This window comes from Dendropsophus ebraccatus, chromosome 2 (genome assembly GCF_027789765.1).
Source record: "Dendropsophus ebraccatus isolate aDenEbr1 chromosome 2, aDenEbr1.pat, whole genome shotgun sequence".
Taxonomy (NCBI): domain Eukaryota; kingdom Metazoa; phylum Chordata; class Amphibia; order Anura; family Hylidae; genus Dendropsophus; species Dendropsophus ebraccatus.
In genome coordinates, this window is record NC_091455.1 from 129,611,428 (window position 1) to 129,632,847 (window position 21,420).

General features: G+C 40.3%; 1 protein-coding gene across 1 annotated transcript in view; it reads left to right on the forward strand.

Annotated features, from left to right (window-relative positions):
• Positions 1-21,420, forward strand: part of LOC138783525 (collagen alpha-4(VI) chain-like) — a 167,527-nt gene that overhangs the window by 91,245 nt on the left and 54,862 nt on the right. The window contains exons 18-27 of the mRNA XM_069958328.1: positions 3,250-3,321; positions 3,542-3,568; positions 3,964-4,008; positions 4,332-4,385; positions 5,485-5,547; positions 7,723-7,788; positions 11,814-11,867; positions 14,061-14,096; positions 20,321-20,383; positions 20,723-20,785. Coding sequence (XP_069814429.1) covers positions 3,250-3,321; positions 3,542-3,568; positions 3,964-4,008; positions 4,332-4,385; positions 5,485-5,547; positions 7,723-7,788; positions 11,814-11,867; positions 14,061-14,096; positions 20,321-20,383; positions 20,723-20,785 — 543 coding nt within the window. The remainder of the gene's footprint in view (positions 1-3,249; positions 3,322-3,541; positions 3,569-3,963; positions 4,009-4,331; positions 4,386-5,484; positions 5,548-7,722; positions 7,789-11,813; positions 11,868-14,060; positions 14,097-20,320; positions 20,384-20,722; positions 20,786-21,420) is intronic.

A 21,420-nucleotide genomic window follows, 5' to 3' on the forward strand; every position in this document is an offset into this window, starting at 1 on the left:
ATTTATGCACTGTGCTATAAAAACTCATAACACTTCACTTCAAGGCTCCTACACCACATTTTAGGCATATGTTTTAAATGAAAAATAAAAAATAAAAAATGAATCAGTTAAATTAAGTTTGACATGGTTTAGGAACAAGTGAAGTCATATGCACTGGAACAAATTCCCATTACAACACAATTAAGAAAGAAAGAAAGAGAACATGAAAAAAACTAAAAAAAAAAGAATAAATAAAATAACCAATATGATTCAATATTATTCTCCTAGCCAAGCTGTTTTTCTTACTAAAACAAACAGTAATAAAACATAAGTTTAATGTATGATTCTGTATAAAAAATACAACATGTCTGGGTTTGATAAATAGAACACACCTGAGCCAGGGCAGTGTGAAGAACAGTGGCAATATTGAGGAGCATTAGGACTTATAAGGACGGAGCCAATTTTCGTTTTTGCGTTTTAGTTGTGTTTAACTTGTGTTTAAAAGGCCATAGCACTTGCATTTTTCCACCTAGAGACCCACATGAGCCATTATTTTTTGCGTCACTAATTGTACTTTGCAATGACAGGCTGAATTTTTGCATAAAGTACACTGTGAAACCAGCAAAGAACTCAATGTGTGGTAAAATTGAAAAAAACCAAAAACACATTTTTTTTTATTTAGGGGGTTTGTTTTTACGCCATTGGCCCTGGGATAAAACTGACTTGTTATGCACGTTCCTCAAGTTGTTATGATTAAAACGATATGTAACATGTATAACTTTTATTGTATCTGATGGCCTGTAAAAAATTCAAACCATTGTTAACAAATATATGTTCCTTAAAATCGCTCCATTCCCAGGCTTATAGCACTTTTATACCTTAGTCTATGGGTCTGTGTGAGGTGTCACATGATGTGCGCCATGATGTGTTCTTTCTATCGGTACCTTGATTGCCCATATACGACTTTTTGATCGCTTTTTATTACATTTTTTCTGGATTTGATGCGACTAAAAATGCGCAATTTTGCACTTTGGGATTTTTTTGCGCTTACGCCCTTTAGCGTGCGAGATCAGGAATGTGATTAGTTAATAGTTTGTGCGATTACGCATGCGGCGATACCAAACATGTTTATTTATTTATTCATTTATTTACTTTTATTAAAAACATGGGAAAAGGGGGGTGAGTCTGACTTTTATTAGGGGAGGGGGCTTTTCACTAATAATACTTTTTTTTTTTTTTTTTTACACATATACTAGAAGCCCCCCTGGGGGACTTCTAGTATAAGTATACTGATCTCTCATTGAGATCTTTGCTGTATAGTTATTCAGCAAAGATCAATGAGATCGGCACTCGGATGCTTTCATCTGCTGCAGCCGAAAGGATCCGAGTGCCGAGCCAGGAGCAGCGCCATTTTGGCGGAGACCCCGGCCGGCACCAGTCACGGAGATTGCTCCTCCGGGACAACGTCCCGGAGGAGCAATCTTCGCCACTAGACACCAGGGAGGTGCTGCATCCGGTAATGGGATGCAGCTGTCATCTTTGACAGCTGCATCTGATTACTGTATTAGCGGGTACGGCGATCGGATCATGCCCGCTAATACCCACGGTCCCGGGCTACAAGTGGCACCCGGGACCGCCGCGGTTCAGAGAGGGGTCGCCGCGCGGCCCCGCTCTGAACACCTCTTGCGGGCGCATGACGTACGGGTATGTCATGCGTCCTTAAGAGGTTAAAGGCAACTACATTACATGTACAGAAAAATAGCAAAAGGAAGACTAAACCACTAAGCATTACTAGATATGTTAAGGCAATTGTAAAGTAAAAAGGCAGCCTATAGGAAGTGTTAAGAGACTGGAAATGTAGCTGACAGAGAGATGTATACAATTACATGTAAGGTGGTCGCTGACTATTTGAATAGCTACTTCTGCTCAGTGTTTTCAAAAGGAGGCCTTCACAATCACACTATTGATGAGCACAGCATTGGCTCCAGTTATATGGGTTTAGTCCCAATGTTTTCAGAGGCTGAAAGAGGAACTTACCCGTTGAAGAAGGCGATAGGTCCAGATTGTGTTCAACCCAGGGTTCTTAAAGAACTCGGATCTGTGATTTTTGCCCCCTGATGGATCTGTATAACCAATCCCTCCTAACAGGAGATGTTCCTGATCATTGAAGAACAGCCAATGTTATACCAATCCACAAGAAGGGGAGTAGAGAGGAGGAGCCCAGTAACTACAGGCCAGTGAGATTAACATCTGTAGTAGTAAAAATTATGGAAACACTTCTAAAAACAATCCATCAACAATTTGATGGATCCAATCTAATCTCATTGATTTCTTTGATATCTGCTGGATATTGCCTATCTGGACCTCAGCACAGCCTTTGATACAGTTCCCCATACAGATTTGAGAGAAAGAAAATTGCACCTAATCCCTGGATAGTTCAGTGGATTTGTGGTTGGCTGATGGATATATATCAGAGGGTTGTTGTTAGTGGTGTATATTCCGAGCAGAGACTGGTTACAAGTGGTGTGCCACAAGGGTCTGTTCTGGGTCCTATTCTTTTTTATATGTTTTTAAGTGACATAGGAGAAGGTTTGGTAGGTAAGGTTTGTCTGTTTGCTGAGGACACAAAAGTGTGCAATAAGGTTGATATTCCTGGAGGTGTCAGTAATATGGAAACTGACACCTCTAGATAAGTTCAATGTTTCCCAATGTAAAATAATGCACTTGAGGAGGAGAAATCCTCTGAGTATCATAGTTTAGTGTTGGCATAGACTGCAGAGGAAAAGAATTTAGAGGTAGTGATTTTTGACAGCTATAAAATGAGTCACCAGTGCAACCAGGTAGTAGGGGGAAAGCAAATCGTATGCTGGGGTGTATAGCTAGAGATATAACCAGTAGGAAGAGGAAGATTGTGATCCCGCTGTATAGAGCTCTGGTGAGAACACATCTGCAATACTGTGTCCAGTTCTGGAGACCTCACCTACAAAAGGATATTGAAAAAATAAATATGTTAAAGAACGAAATAAGGACTAAATGGAGAGATTGAAGTATAGCTATGCCCCATGGATAGGGTTCTCAGGTGCTTAGTAACAGCAGTCATGGTGCAAATATCACATTTTCACCTCACTAAGTCTTTTGAAATGGAATGGTACCCAGGTACAATACAATATGCTGGGTATATAATCATCATTATAATTATCACGACAGTGACATTAAAGTAAGAAAATACTAGGAAAATATAAAATTCTAATTAAGTAAATCTTTTATTAGGGTGAGAGAGGTCAACGTGGATTGAATGGGACTCAAGGAGAAAGTGGCTGTCAAGGGCCTAGAGGACCAAAAGTAAGTCTACAATCATATATGCTGGACTATTTACTCATGAAAGTGACATTTATGATATCACACAACAAATACAAGGCTCATCTTTGAGAATTCATGTAGATATTGGAGCTATATACGAGAAAATATCATATACTGTATAATATGAAATATTTTAATAAAATGCTGTGTTATATACTATATGTGTAGTATTCTTAACAATCCCTTTTTTTTTTCCTTTCAGGGTGGAAGAGGTTTTCGAGGTGATCGAGTACGTTTTCACTAGAATTAAAAATATATAGAAAGGAGGTCACACCAAGTTATTAAGCTTGGCGATACTGGAAGATATTTGATGATCCATATTTACTTTCAGCACTAACTATTTTAAGTACACAATTATGTCCAGGTATTGTATGTATCTCTGAGAGTGGGGACCCTATAGTAAAGATAAAAGTGTACTATCTTAGTATGGTGCCAGATCTCACCCTGCAGATTTTATTGGTGTAAAATAAATGCTATATAGTACAGCCTGAGTACTAAGAATTGCTTAAATAATTAAAATGTAAAATGTATCACTCTCAAACTACATGGACATATTTCATAATATAGTTCCATTTGTAATGTGAATAATCTATTTCACTTAAAAATGCAGATTTTTTTTTCTAGGGAGATGATGGTGATAATGGTATTGATGGTGTGCCAGGTGAGCAGGTAAGATAAAGTTTGGGGAATTTCATTAATTGATGCAATGATCCAATAAAAATATTTTTATTTTAGTTAATATTTAATTACTATTTACTGTCAGTAAAGTCTCCCTCTCTTTACATATGTGTACTTTTTTCTTTTTGTAATTTAAATGTTTGGTTTTAAATTGCCATAATTTCTGACCAATGCATCATGTGATACGGATCATGACTACCTGCTGTGCTAACGTAAGGTCTTTTTTTTTTTTTTTTTCATTTTTGTGTCTAAAATAAGGTGCTAGTTAGAAAAAAAACCTCTTGATATTATATTATTTGTATTTCCCTATTTAGGGAAATCGTGGAGATCCTGGTTTGCCAGGGGAAACTGGAAGTCAAGGACCAAGGGTAGGTAAACAGCTGTAATCTAGGTGGAATCTAGAAGCACATGTTCAATTCCTAGAAACATGATTGCCAGTGCCGATGGGTTTCTATGGCAGCTGAAGGTCTTATGAAGGTCTGTAGGCCTGCCATAAGTACCCATCTATTGCTGCAGCACAACAAGGTACATTTCCTGTAATACCCCATCCCCTAACAAACAAAATTCCCTCCCCATTCCCTTTTTCTACATAACAAACAACACAGATATTTGGTATAAATCAGTCCATAATGACCTGAACAATAAAATACTTTTATTATTTAGTTGGCATGGTGAATTCTATAAAAGCATTAAAGCATTATAAGCATATGAAAACAATAAAAATATGTTGTTTTTGCTGTACAGTGAACGGCAGTAACTTTAAAGCGAATGTACCATCAGGTACATTTGCTTTAAGTATCACCCATGAGTAGAACGGTGCCAGCACGGGGGTTCCCATGTACATTGCCATTTTATTCATGGGTACCATTCCGGGGGTGAAGAACTGGAGGCAGGCCAGCCTGCCCCCAGAAGGAGGAAACCCCCTCTAGTCTATGATGCAACTCTATTAGAATCAATGGAGCCATGTCATAGAGGGGTGGGGGTTTCCTCTCACTGGGGGCCGGCCGGCCAGCCCACCTCAAGTGCTTCACCCCCAGCCCGGTACCCGTGAAGAGAAAAGTGCTGTACACAGGAACTTGGCCGTGGTTTAAAAAAAAGGAACGCAGCACCAGCCTCCCCACGCTAGTGCCATTCTATACATGGATAATACTTAAAGTGAATGTACCTGATGGTACATTTGCTTTAAAATGCATAAAATACAAAATCGCATTTTTCCTCTTCTCTCACAAAAGTGTTAATAAAAATTGTCTTTAAATACTAATAATAATTGTCAAAAATGTTTACAGCTTTTGATGTTTGAAAAAGAGCAAAATGAATTGTTGGGGCATCACAAAACTAGCAACTGATACAAAAGTATCAGAAGCACCAATTTTCACCAGCAGTCAAACTATATATTATGTTGAAAATCTATGATATATATTTCAGTATGCAAATCTTTATTATTTCTTTTGTGTCTTTGAATACTAGGGCAGAAGAGGTCTTCGTGGGGAACCAGGTGAACGAGGTGAACCTGGTCTTAGAGGAGACCCTGTAAGTATTGCAACACTGAATGCTGGAAATTGGGAGAAACCGCCACAGCATGTGACCACAACATGTAAAGAGTATACAGTGCTGTATACCTTTGGCTTCTGGATGAGAAGATCTCCAGTCCGGCAGCCTTCTCAACCTCCCCAGGCCTTGTGACCCCCACCCAGGGCTGCCATGGATGCCTAAGTACCATATTGCTGAAAAGCTGAATCATGCCTGTAATACACTGCACTAGGTGACTAGTGCAGTATATTACAGTACTGATCTAATGATCACTGTAAAAGTCTCTTTGTGAGACATGAAAAAAGGGAGAAGTACATACAATAAAGTATAATAGAAAAAATCCCATCCATACCCCCATAAAATAATCAATACATTTTCCTTCCCTTTTTCTTGAAAAGAGGTCAACATATGACTATACATTGGAAATAACCAGTAAAACCCTTGCTCATAACATGAGCTTGCTATAGCCCTGTGTTACTGCTTCAGCAAAGGAGACAAACTTAGATTATGGGCGGGAACTGAACAGGGTTGAATCTTTCTTAAGTGGAGTACCCTCTTTAAGGTTATGTTCACACTCCATCCATTTTTTGGGTGGCCTTAGCCATGTAAACATTGCCTTAGCCTGTTTTGATGATGTCACTGTACATGTCAGTACAACCTCTTGGCCTGGACAGCTAAAGCTTTAAATTTGGCTGTCCATGCATGAATTGTAGTTTTGAAACAGCTGGAGGGTCGTGAGTTTTATGGCTGTGGCGTAACTATAGCAGTCACAGGGGTCACAGCCCCTGGGCTCCCCTTGCCACCTTACTGTGTCTCCAACTTGTGAAGTGCAGCTTCATACATCCACACGCCACAGAGACACATGGATGCAGGCTGCTGCTGGGCAACTGCCGGAGCTGGGGGGGGGGGAGCCCTAGCCATACCCACTTTCCGCAATGGCCCGCCCACATGTTTATCGCTCACTTCTCGCTGCCCAGTATCAACCTGCCCTGCCCCTTGCCTCGTGAACATGAAAGGCCAGGCAAGCAAGTACTGGTGGAAACGCTTCCTATCCATCCTCCCTCCTCAATAGCTTAGTGTGCTCTGCTGCCTTCTGTGAAATGCCAACTGGCCAGCCAGATACGGTTATTAAAATATTGTGGGAAGAGAGGGCATGGAGGTTGGGCAGACAGGGAGTGTGGGTGGTTAAGAACAATACTAGGGAAATCCTGGAGGAAGGTGTCAACTACAGTACTATAGGCACACTTGGGGGGTGGGGGGTGGAGCTAACTACAGCACTAGGGGCATCCTGGGGGAAGAGAGTTAGCTATAAAGGCCCTGCTGAGGAGAGAAGCACTGTGAAAGGCGAAATGGTGCATACTGAGGAGGAGGAAAACTTTTGGGAAGCACTATGTGAATGCAGGCATACTACATACATAGAAAGAAGGGGACTGGGGGAGCAGTGTGAAAAGGGGCATACCAAGGAGGAGCAAGTGGGACACTGTGGAAGGAGGCATACCAAGGAGGAGAGAGGAGGGCACCCTAGAAAGGGGCATGCCAGAAAGGATATTTGGGGGCAATGTGTAAGGGGGCACACCAAGAAGGAGGGATGTAGACACTGTGGAAGGATGGATACCAATGAGGAAAAAGAGGGGCACTGCGGAAGGGGACATACCAAGAAGGAGAGAGGAGGACACTGTGAAAAGGGACATACCAAGAAGCATAGAGGGGACACTGGAAGGGGGTATACCAAGAAACAAGGAGTTGGGAACTGTGGAAGGAGGCATAGTAAGGAGGATGGGGAGCACTATGGATAGGAGAATACTAACAATACTATAATGCAGTATTAAAATATATGCAGCAGAACATTATAGCTTTGCTGTAATCATTGGGGGGGGGGGGGGGGGCAAAGTTGACCTCTTGTGCCAGGGCCAATTACACATTAGCTACTCCCCTATCATATACTTGCATGCATGTAATGGCCACCTTAAATTTTTCAAACTGTCAAATTTTCCCGTCCTACAGTTGTTAGATAGACCTTCTATCAACTATTTAGCAATGAAAATTACAAAACTCATGATTTACTATAAAGGCAATGCAGGTTTTTTATAAAAATGTATAAATTTATAACACAAAGTAAAAGAAATTACATTACTAACATTGTGTATCTTGTAATACAATATTTATTCTTTTTAGGGTGAACCTGGAATTAACAATAATATTCAAGGTCCCAATGGACAGAAGGGAAACCCAGGAAGACAGGTACATGGAAAATATAGCTTTAGCATTTTTCAGTAAAAGGCTATGTTCCCACAAAGTAAAAATAACAACAAATAATGGCTGTTGCTGCGAAAGAATTTCCGTTATTAATGATCATGATGGCTGTTTTTTGCCCTTTTTTGGCACAGAGGTCACCAGTGTTTATAATTGTCTGCATTATAGTTGTATTTTTTAAGGGTGTGTTCACATATATCGCATTCGCCTCCGATTTTAGGCTAGGTTCAGACTATGTAACTGTGCGGCTGTAATTGTGCGGCGGTATTTTTGGTGGCTCATGCGTACGCTGGAAAGTATACGATATACGGCTGCACAGTGCACACTATGTATGAATCTACGGCCCTATCGTAAACGGACCCGTAAAAAATGAACAAGACCATTGTTTGCGGCTGGAAATGCGGCCGTGGATTGACAGGTGGTCCGTACGGAGTACTTCAAAAATAGCCGGCAATGATGACGAATGCCGATGCCTCTAATAGTTAATATATTAAATTAATAAAACACATTTTCTTTGTAATAAAGTCCCTTTCGTTGTTCAATAATTTAATTCTAACGAATCCATCATTGTGCAATTAAATATACTGTTAAAATAAATATATATATAAATAAATGTATATTTATATATAAATTTATTTTTTGACAGTATATTTAATTGCACAATAATGGATTCGTTAGAATTAAATTATTAAACAACAAAACTGATTTTATTTCAACGAAAATGTGTTTTATTAATTAAATATTAATTAGTACAGGAAGCTCCAGTAAGCCGTTAATTCACATTGCCGGCAATAGAGCTTTCTGTACTAATCATCACTTTACTTTAATTAAAACATCAAATGTTTCTTCTAATTATGTTATCACAATAGCATTATTAGAAGAAACATTTAGAATTATATGTGCGCTCAGCTGATTGGCTGATCGGCTGAGCGCACATATAATTAGCGGGTCCGCAGCACAGTGACTTCATTGTGCTGCGGACCAGCGAAGAGACAACATCGGGGTGAGTATAGAGCTCTCCCCACCCCCTCCCCAGCACTGCACCCATCCCAGCAAGGAAGGGGGGTCACTTAACCCCTTCCTTGCTGGGATGGGTGCAGTCTGACATCAGTCTGGCCCCCAAGGGGTTAAGGGGGATGCAATACATCCTCCCTTAACCCCTTGGGGGCCAGACTGTGAGCAGCGATCTGTAAAGATGCTGCATACTGTAAGGAGCACAACACCGCTCACAATGATGGATGTTGTGCTCCTGTTTGTGTGTTTTTTTGTGTGTTTCTCCTTTTTTGTTTTCCAGATATCGGTATCCTGGGGATTACGTCGGATTCCATGGACTGCGTTGATGACCAGCGGTTGTTTGTTGTTTTTTTTTTTATAAAATGGTCAATGAGGGGTGTGGGGGTGTTTTTATTTGAATAAAAAAATTTTTACACTTGTGTCTTGTCTTTATTTCTTTACTTTATAGACTTAGTAGTGGAAGCCGTCTAATAGACGGAATCCATTACTAAGTTGGGGCCTAGTGTTAGCCGGTATAAAATGGCTAACACTAACCCCCTATTATTACCCCAGTACCCAATGCCACCAGGGGTACTGGGAAGAGCCGGGTGCCAGTGGTCCCAGAGCGTCAAAATTGGCGCTCCTGGACCGGGCGGCAGCAGGCTGGTAAGATTTAGGCTGGGGAGGGCCTAAACCAATGGCTCTTCCCACCCTGGTGTTACCAGGCTGCTGTCGTTTGGTTTTTAACCCGGCTGGTTATAAAAATAGGGGGGACCCTATGCGGTTTTTTTTATTATTTATTTATTTAAAAAAAAAAAAAAACGCATAGGGTCCCCCCTATTTTTATATCCAGACGGGTAAAAAACAAACGACAGCAGCCTGGTAACACCAGGGTGGGAAGAGCCATTGGTTTAGGCCCTCCCCAGCCTAAATCTTACCAGCCTGCTGCCGCCCGGTCCAGGAGCACCGATTTTGTCGCTCCGGGACCACTGGCACCCTGCTCTTCCCAGTACCCCTGGTGGCATTGAGTACTGGGGTAATAATAGGGGGTTAGTGTTAGCCATTTTATACCGGCTAACACTAGGCCCCAACTTAGTAATGGATTCCGTCTATTAGACGGCTTCCACTACTAAGTCTATAAAGTAAAGAAATAAAGACAAGACACAAGTTAAAAAAATTTTTTATTCAAATAAAAACACCCCCACACCCCTCATTGACCATTTTATAAAAAAAAAACAACACACAACCGCTGGTCATCGACGTAGTCCATGGAATCCGACGTAATCCCCAGGACACCGATATCTGAAAAACAAAAAGGGAGAAACACACAAAAAACACAAACAGGAGCACAACACCCATCATTGTGAGCGGTGTTGTGCTCCTTACAGTATGCAGCATCTTTACAGATTGCTGCTCACAGTCTGGCCCCCAAGGGGTTAAGGGAGGATGTATTGCATCCCCCTTAACCCCTTGGGGGCCAGACTGATGTCAGACTGCACCCATCCCAGCAAGGAAGGGGTTAAGTGACCCCCCTTCCTTGCTGGGAGGGGTGCAGTGCTGGGGAGGGGGTGGGGAGAGCTCTATACTCACCCCTATGTTGTCTCTTCGCTGGTCCGCAGCACAATGAAGTCACTGTACTGCGGACCGGCTCTTTATATGTGCGCTCAGCCGATCAGCCAATCAGCTGAGCGCACATATAATTCTAAATGTTTCTTCTAATAATGCTATTGTGATAACATAATTAGAAGAAACATTTGATGTTTTAATTAAAGTAAAGTGATGATTAGTACAGAATGCTCTATTGCCGGCAATATGAATTAACGGCTTACTGGAGCTTCCTGTACTAATTAATATTTAATTAATAAAACACATTTTTGTTGAAATAAAATCAGTTTTGTTGTTCAATAATTTAATTTAAACAAATCCATCATTGTGCAATTAAATATACTGTCAAAAAATAAATATATATATATAAATATACATTTATTTATATATATATTTATTTTAACAGTATATTTAATTGCAAAATGATTTAATTGTTTAAATTTAATTATTGAACAATGAAAGGGACTTTATTACAACGAAAATGTGTTTTATTAATTCAATATATTAACCATGAGAGGCATCGGCATCGGCATACTGCAGAGGATCGCAAACCCCGGTAATAGCGATTCCTGTAAACTGTTTCCCTGCTTTCCCAGATGCATCCAGATTTGTTTGCATCACTTTCTTAAGATTTTATTTGTTATTTTTAGTTGAACCAGATTTCCAAGTAAATGACCGTATGTTTTCAGCCGCATGTCTATTTTTTCCCACGGCCGTAGTTTCATCCGCACATTTACAGCCGCATAAAAAATTACAGCCACACACATACATAGTGTGAACATAGCCTCACAATGTAAGATTAGATACAGAGCCCCAGCAGAGGGTATCACACACAGTGGGATTAGATACAGTTATCTGCTCTTATAACACTGTAGGATAATGTCAGCCAGACAGGGGGAGGACTTGTTGCAGACATCTGATCTGCAGTGACGGATCTGCAGTGAGGGGGCGTGTCCAGCAGGAATGCAGAAATAAGTTAGAGCCAGACAGAGCTGTAAGGGGATAATCAGCCTCAAGTATTTAAAAAACTGTTCATTTTAGGTTATTAATGTATATTGCAAAAAGTCTTGTCATGACCTAAGCTAACTAAAACTGAATGGTCAAAATATTTTATAGTTGCGCTTTAACTGATTAGCTGCTGGGATGGTAAAAATAATAAACATGAAAATGCTTACCTGCCTGCGCTCCTGCTTCAGTCTTCTGATTCCAGCTCACTGACAGCTTGCTCAGCCAATCAGTGAGTTGTCCAGCCACAGCCAGTAATTGGCTGAGTGGGCCATCAGTGTTAATGCATGTAATAATCTTTTTTAAAATAAATTGTAAAGTCCAATTTTTTTTGTGCATTAACATATAAATGTGTACATGGAGGCATTTAATTTCATGTGTATTTGTAAATTTTAACACTTGTTTTACAGGGTGAACCAGGAGGTGATGGCATTCAAGGGGAATCTGGTGATGACGGCCCAGAAGTAAAATTCTGTTATTCATTAGCCATTTTACTGTTTGTGTGCTACTACTAGTCCATTTGCATGTAAAAAGCTCATTATTAATTAATGAAATTTATTTATTGTGTTTTAAAAGGGGGGGGGGGACATTTTTACAAGCCTTGGAAACTCACTTATTGTAGAATGGGGACTGTCACCGACTGTATATATGATCATGCTGATTTTTAGAAGCCCTCATTCATTTAATTGTCTTGTGTTTCTCACTGCTCTTAGGCTAGGTTTACACACAGTAGCACATAGGTTTACACACAGCTTTTTTTCTATAAACTGTAGCATAGCATATTAGATTATAAATATGGCCACATTTTATAACAATTTAATGGCCTTGTTGTTATCTTATTTTACTGTGCATGCTTTTTTTTTTTATACATGGAAGCATTAGTTGCAAAAATTGTACTCCCTCAATGGCACCCTACCTAGGTTATAATTTTTTCAGTCTACCTGTCAAAAGCCTTTGATGTCATGTTATTAGTGGCATCACGTTTAGGAGGATGGCTTACTATTTAAGACCATGCAGGCACCGGGACAAAATTCGACGGTTTGGCTTCCTGCAGTCTTTGGGGGAGATTTATCAAAGGGTGTAAAATTTAGACTGGTGCAAACTGACTACAACAACCAATCACAGTTCAGCTTTCAAATCTGGTGAAAGGAAAGAGGAGCCGTGATTGGTTGCTGTGGGCCCCTGCGTGTATGTAATTCTGTCGGCCGCTTAACCCCTTCAGCTGCCGCCCGGATCCCGCTCCACTCCCTCTCTGTATACATTACCTGTCCTCGCTGCACGGGGTCCCGGCGTACTGCTCTCCCACCCGGCCAATCAGTGTGTTGCCCTGCCGCAGCCACTGATTGGCCAGGCGGGAGAGCAGTAGTTCATTGTGCTTTCTCAGTCTGCTTCTGCTTTACACTGTAAACAAAATATCTATCTACTACATAGATAAATTAGAAAGAGACAGAGAGCGAGAGACAGGTGAAACAATTGTGCTTCCTTTTCCCTATACTGCTCAGGAGGCTGTCACTGTTCTGTTGTTTCCCTGCCCATTGACCAGGTGCTTACTGATTGGTGTGATGTCAGTGCTGGGTGGGGGTTACATATGAGGTGTTAGAGCTTGCCTGGTAACAGAAGAGACGGAGATCATACGACTTTGGTAGAAGGGAGGGGGAGCACAGAGGAGTGGAGACAGAGTGCACTAGAAAGTGAGGATTTTTGCAGCTTGAGGCTGCATGGATGACACAGAGATTTAATGCAAACCCTGGTCTGTTTCCCCGAACGGCATGATGTATTAACATCATGCTGGCAGCGGGGAAACAGTTTGAATCGCTGTGGCACTGTAATGACACAGCTGTGCATCTCTGTCATTCAAATTTTTCTTACGTGGACTACCCTTTTAAGAGACTTTTATTATACCTTATGCACAATATGTGCTTATAGGAAGCTGCCAAGCACTGGTACTAGTGATTGCCTGCACGTTAGAGTCATTCTTTTACTTGTAGTCAGTAGTAGATATAGGGGTCGGCACTATGCAACATGTAGATTAGCCAGCATGCCAAAAAAAATGCTCTGTGTATAATAATCGCTACAGGTGGTGCATAACTCCAGTTACAACAATTGTCCATAAACGTGAAAGAAGAAATTCTGGGTGCACTCACCGGTCAGTAGCAAAAGTATTTCTTTATTCAAAGCTTGTATATGAAAGCATGGTTCCTGCAGGCGGAGGACGCCAAACACCCTCCACTGATGATTACAGCTGTATATGTATTGTAACGCCCCACCATATGTAACAACACATATACAGCTGTAATCATCAGTGGAGGGTGTTTGGCGTCCTCCACCTGCAGGAACCATGCTTTCATATACAAGCTTTGAATAAAGAAATACTTTTGCTACTGACCGGTGAGTGCACCCAGAATTTCTTCTTTCACGTTTATGGACAATAGATTCTTTTAACTTGTATTTCATTGTATCATCCAAATAAGGAAAATACCATTGGAAAATGTAACAAAATGTAACAAGTACCTGTGCTTGGGAAAATAGTACAACACTGCAGGGCTATGTGTTTGAAGTTCCTAGAAAAACAGAAAATGCATTAAGCCACTTAATCTCTAAAATTTTATGATCACCAATTGGTTCATGACATTAACGTTCCATGATTTTCTACATAGGGACCACAAGGCCGTAGAGGACCTCCCGGATTAAAGGTGAGAAGCTATTGTACAGTATATGCAACATTGACAATAACTTCAGTCCTAATAAAATGACTTACTGACATATTTCTTGATATGTTTACCATTAAAGAATTTCAGTGTTGGTATTATTAATTGTATTAACATTTTTTTGGACTTTAAATGTTTTAATAACAGTATATTCTATATTTTTTCAGCTTTTATTTTGCTTTGTTTGGCATAATTTAACTCACATCTCAAGATTTGCTCAATTTCAGCACATAAGTAGGTTCAGAGAAACTCAGTATTCTCATAATTTACAGCCAAGTAGAGTAATGCCGGCTGGCATACATATGTCCCACTGGAGCTCTAAAACCAAGATGTTGTAAAAGAAAAATTTTAATGCTTTCAAACTGATGCTATATGGCAAGTGAATAAAGTGTCAAAATAATTTTACTGTTAGTTTATTTAAAATGAAAATAAATACTTAATAGTTTATTGTTGCCTGAAAAGTGTTTACATGTGTACAGATTTATCAAGATGTGCCCCTGGCATACGACACGGAGAAGGGGAAGATTTGCCCCTTTTCCGTAGTGTACACCAGCTGTATCTCTGCTTGCCTGATGGGTGGGCAGGGGGAAGTGGCAAGGCAGGGAGGAGGCATGACCTCCTCCTGTACCTGATTTATCATGATTTACGCCCAGATTCAGGCGTAAATCATGACACAAATCTACACCTGCTCCCGAGAAGGTGTAGATTTGTTTCACAATGCCTGTGCCAGATGCAGGGTCAGCCGGCTTTTTTAGGAGGCGTTCAGGCTATAAGGCTACTGTCACACACTACAGCCAAAATTAAGAGTTAATATAAAAAGGATTGGCCACTAGGCATAAAACTAAGCTGAGACTTCCTGTCCTATACAGATAATTTCCAATTTCCCGCGTCAGACACCCGGAAGCGACCGGGAATCGGGCACCGGAGCGCCGCGATGCGGGACCCGCTGCTGGAACCGGGGAGTTGAGTGGACGTCTTTTCCCTCGGCCACCTCCTCCCCGGTCCCAGTAAAAAAGTGCCACCACACTGGAGTACCCCTTTAAGCTCCCCCTCCTTGTGGAATGAGCCTACAAAGCATGTACACAAATGTGTCCCATAGAAAGAATAGAGTAGAACATGTGTTTACCGAGGCTTGCTGTAAAACATGCCACAAAATGCTATAAGAAAAAAGTATTATATTCTAGTGTGTGGACCTACTCAGTAAAAGCAAATCTAGGGATAAATGTTCTTGCTTAAAGAAAATGTATTATAAATTGGAAATTCTTCCTGCCACTTTCTAAATGAATTTTAGGAAACAAAGGGTGCTATCTAACTCATTCTTTCTGGTTCTCTTGAAACAGTTGTTAGAATAATAGCCATCTCTGGGGACTTGGAACAATGTGTGGTCTGGATATGGTTCCTGAATGCAGTTGTGTTTGAATCCTCAGATGAAAAAGTTTATGAAATATTTTTTTTCTTGGGGGGGGGGGGGGGGGGGGGCATGGCTGTATGCCAGAGCCAGACTGGGACCACAAAGGAGCCCTGGCACACAAATCCTACCAGCCCAAACAATGTGCAGATTTTCACATAGTACTGAACCGAAATAAGGTCGGTTTTACACCAGTGTGTTACTTGCGTAAAACTATTTTACTCTATCAATCTTGTCAGTTTAGGTTATCAGAAAGATCAGATGATAGGGACCCCAATATAATATTCAAGTAACACGCTTACATAAAACCAGCCTTATATTTGTAATGAAAGTACACAAAGCACATCAGAAATTACTTCCCCCCCCCCCCCCCTCCACGCACACACACAGCCCATGACTATATGGAAGCCCAATGGTGGAGCACCATGCCTCCGGACACGACAGCCCATATTCTGACTGCAGTGCCCGCCGTATGGAACCACAGCCTGGTTCCCGCATATGGCGCAGGTCCATTCCCAGGCACTGGCCGGGGGTAAAGCACCAGAGGAGGGCCCATCCCCAGTGTGACAGAACACCCTCCCCTCTGTGACGCGACTCCATTAGAATCAATAGAGCAGTATCACAGAGGGGAGGGACGATCGTCACACTGGGGACGGGCCCGCCTCCAGTGCTTTACCCCCGGCTGGTGCCCGGGAATGGACTGGCACCATACGAGGGAACCGGTCACGGTTAAAAGAAAGGAACGTGGCACCGGCATCCCCGCACTGGCACCAGTCTATCCATGCGAAACTCACAAAAGCGATGTACCACTGGTACATTTGCTTTACAAAGTCATTGTAGGAATATGCTTGAGATGTCCTTGCTATGTTTATTTTGTATTTGGAATGTTTATATGTTATTTTATTATGAAAAAAATAAAATAAACAGTTTACACATTTAGGCTATGTTCACACTACGTATGAGACCGGCCGTTCCGTGACTCCAGGTCACGGAACGGCCGGTCTCAGCCCGGATCATCACGGCCGGTACTTAAGTACCGGCCGGATGATCTTTCCTCCGTGGAGCTCTGATGCGGGCACATCAGCGCGCGCCCGCATCAGAGCTTCCCATAGCACAGAGTGAAGCCGTCCGCAAATAATGGACCTGTCAGCTGTTTGCGGTGCAGTATGGGAACCGGCCGGAGCGTATACGATGTGTAAACTAAAGACCAATAAAGAAACAACTGAACCTCTGAGGTATTACAACATATAAATTTTATTTGTTAAAATTACACATAAATAAATAAAAAAATAATGAATAGATAAATACACAATGAACCATGGCTGACAAAATTGTTAAAAAATGACAAACATACAATGAGGGGGCTGCTGCAGATGGACACTAGCAACTAAATAAGTAAATGATTTAAGTAAATAAATAAATAATTTAGATGAAAACAGGTGGACTAGAAGTGCTAAATACGGTGCCCAGAGATCTATGTGTAAATACTATATAATAAATACACCAAAAAGGTGCGATAGATAAATAAATAACACATGTGTCTCAATAGATGCAAAAAATAAATAAATAAATAAATGGATAAACACAATGTCCTACCATAAAAGTGGAGATCAAAAGGTGTCCACCGGCGGCCCCCACCCCAACGCACGTTTCGGCGTAGCCTTTTTCAAGGGGTACCTATCAACTGGAGGGTCGCACTATAAATACCCAAAGAGCCACTAGGAGAACCAATCACCTGACCGCCCCGCACATGAGGTGCATTACATACAATCAAGCTACCTACTCAATACTACTGCCGCTTCCAGATGCGACCGGCGTCCGCGCCTCAGGCGCAACGTGATGACGCTTGCGGTCGCATAATGGTATGATGCCTCTATGATGCGTGAATGCGCCGGTCACGTGTGCAGCGTGATGACGTGCAAACCCGATAAGTCACAGAGACAAAGACTACTGCCATCTATAGGCCATATGGGGATAATACACTATAATGGATAAATGAATCATAGACCAATCATACACCAATGGGCTATCTGTGAATACAATAAAGATATATATACTAGTGGACAGAATGCATTAAAGGAAGAAATATATATAAAAATAACAATAGATTAATGAAATTAATTTATTTATTTATTATTATTTTTATTAATATTATTTTATACATTCCATTTTCATTCATTATTTATATTTATTTATTTACATCTATTTCTATTTTTCATTTTCATCTTATATATATATTGTGTATACATTTTTTTATGCGTATCCTCTTACCTCGCTGGCCATATATAGAATGACATCCGTATACACATATTTCTATTCATGTATTCATCCATTTTTTCATTTATTATCACTTAGATATATATATATTTTTTACACACGGTCTCACATCACTCCTCTGATACGTGATGTTTTTTCATCGCTGTACCAGTAGGTGTGTTATAATTTGCACTATACACGTGTTGCACTTTATTGCACTTGCACTTTATCACTGTTTTTTTCAAATGCTGCACTTTTAGGCTGGTTTCACACTATGTATATTTGAGGCTGTATTTGTGAGGCTGTATAGCAACCAAAACCAGGAGTGGATTGAAAACACAGAAAGGCTATGTTCACATAATGTTGTAATTGACTGGATGGCAAATTTTTGCTGTTATTTTAAAACAACGGCTGTTATATTGAAATAATGGCAGTTATTTACCGTTATATGACGGCCATCCACTCAATTTCAACATTGTGTGAACAGAGCCTTTCTGTGTTTTCAATCCACTCCTGGTTTTGGTTGCTATGAGGACCTGACTTGAGGACCAAATACTGCCTGAAGTATACAGTGTGTGAACCCAGCCTTACGTATATATACTTATATATTTATATATTTTTATTTTCATTCACTTCTATCTCACTTATCTTATGTGTATATATATGTATATTTATATAGTTTTTAGTTTCTAAATTATGTCTTTTTTGATCCATAATTATGTTTTCTTCCTATTAGGGATAATCTTTTCCCTTTATTTAGTCATTTATTATGTTGTATGTATATTCATTATAGTGATTATGGCCAGTGAGGTTATGTATGGTTCACACTTTATATTTGTATTGCATATTTATTTATCATGATTTTGTATCTATTTTGTTCTCATTTATTATTACTTTCATTAATCTATTGTTATTTTTATATATATTTCTTCCTTTAATGCATTCTGTCCACTAGTATATATATCTTTATTGTATTCACAGATAGCCCATTGGTGTATGATTGGTCTATGATTCATTTATCCATTATAGTGTATTATCCCCATATGGCCTATAGATGGCAGTAGTCTTTGTCTCTCTTCTGCCCGGGTGAGGCGCATGCGCGTAGGCACACTGTGTTCTTCCGCACATGTGACCTACGTGCGTCCGCGTCACACGGGTATGTCACGTGACAAATACATCACGTGACTTATCGGGTTTGCACGTCATCACGCTGCACACGTGACCGGCGCATTCACGCATCATAGAGGCATCATACCATTATGCGACCGCAAGCGTCATCACGTTGCGCCTGAGGCGCGGACGCCGGTCGCATCTGGAAGCGGCAGTAGTATTGAGTAGGTAGCTTGATTGTATGTAATGCACCTCATGTGCGGGGCGGTCAGGTGATTGGTTCTCCTAGTGGCTCTTTGGGTATTTATAGTGCGACCCTCCAGTTGATAGGTACCCCTTGAAAAAGGCTACGCCGAAACGTGCGTTGGGGTGGGGGCCGCCGGTGGACACCTTTTGATCTCCACTTTTATGGTAGGACATTGTGTTTATCCATTTATTTATTTATTTATTTTTTGCATCTATTGAGACACATGTGTTATTTATTTATCTATCGCACCTTTTTGGTGTATTTATTATATAGTATTTACACATAGATCTCTGGGCACCGTATTTAGCACTTCTAGTCCACCTGTTTTCATCTAAATTATTTATTTATTTACTTAAATCATTTACTTATTTAGTTGCTAGTGTCCATCTGCAGCAGCCCCCTCATTGTATGTTTGTAATTTTTTAACAATTTTGTCAGCCATGGTTCATTGTGTATTTATCTATTCATTATTTTTTTATTTATTTATGTGTAATTTTAACAAATAAAATTTATATGTTGTAATACCTCAGAGGTTCAGTTGTTTCTTTATTGGTCTTTAGCTTGCTACTAGAACCCGAAGTTTTTTCTTTACATTTTTCATTTATTCCCCATACATTAGAGTAAATACAGGTAGTATCTTGTATGGTGGAGCTCTACAGACTTTATATATGTCGTATACGATGTGTGTACGCTCCGGGCCGGGATCCCATATATATAATTAATAAATAATGCTATGTTCCAACCCGCAAATCTACGTCTGTAGTTCTGCGGCGAGAACTACGGCCGTAGATTTACGTAGTGTGAACATAGCCCAATACTTTTTCCTTGAATGCATACAGTTTACACATATTTGGCTTTAAGAACCTGTAAAATACATATAGCACATTATTTATCATAATGTTCACTGTTTAAAAACTGACATAGTAGCAGATTTGTTTTTAATAACCATAAACTACACTCTATACTCACACACTACATGCTATAGTCTTCTTGAATTATGCTTTAGATGGTATTGAGTATTCTTTATTTTTGCAGTAGTTAGGCTGAATGACATTTTCGATTATCTGTGCATACTTCAAAGTAAAGTAAACATATTTGCTTGTTTGGGACATAAGTCTAAAAAGTTTTAACCTATTACTTTATAACAATAGGCTTGTTTTTTGTTTTGTTTTTTATTTGCACTTGAAGGGTGAACGAGGAGTTCTTGGAGGACCAGGCTACCCAGGAGAAGGTGGCATCCAAGGCGTACAGGTTATTGAATTATATTCTTCTTTATGACTTTGTTGATGACATTTTGAAAGCTGATGTTTTGCAGTCTGTAAGTTCAGAAGGTGTATGGTATATAAAAATTATTCATTATGATTTTAGTTATTGACTTGTTAATGTGATGTGATTTAGGAGCTGCAGAATATAAATGACAGATCCATGTCTCTCCTTTATGGAAAATGTTTTTTTGTTTATTTTACTTAGAGTGTAATTCCTAGTTTTGTAAGTCACAGCATTGGAAAAGATGCATTGCCTTTTTTTTTCTTTTCAAGTAAAACTGTTCTGTGCATTACATGCAATATAATGTTTTATAATTTATTTTAGGGACCTAAAGGTTTGCCTGGGCCACCTGGGCCACAAGGCCAGCAAGGTCTACCTGGACCTCAGGTTTGTGAAGATATATTCTACTTTATTTACATCCCTTAGATGTACATACTCTAAATTATAACCCTAGTTTTGTATGTGGCCGGCTATGTTTTTTTTGGCTGGCCTTCCTCTTTCTTTAATCCTTTTTCTCAGTTTACCACTTCCTTCTAAATAATTGCCTCCAACCAGATATCTTGATTTAGCAGTATACTTCACATTCCATGTGCTTCATCTATGCATAGTGTGGGGATCAAATAGCAATATAAAAGTCTTTCTCAATACGCAGTTTAGCCAAACAGCAGTCCTTTTATTTCCAGCATAGAAGGTACAGCAGAACTAAAAACACTAATGGCTTGACTTCAGCAAAACAGAATATAAAGTCCAAGTGGACGTCACAAACTCACAGGTCCTTTTCAGTTGCGGGTTCAACCGCTAGGATGTGGAAAGGTGGGATGGCACAGCTTCCAGACACCCACCAGCTTCCCAGCTGACACACTCTGCTGCAAGTCCAACAAACTCCAGAGTTGGAACCACACCCCCAGCTCTGCTGAGCTACCTGGATTTAGCCCGCATGCTATGGACGACCCGAGGTCCACGTGAGTTAGCGTCTCTGAGCACTCTCAGGACGCCTTATTCTAAGTACCGCCGCAATATCT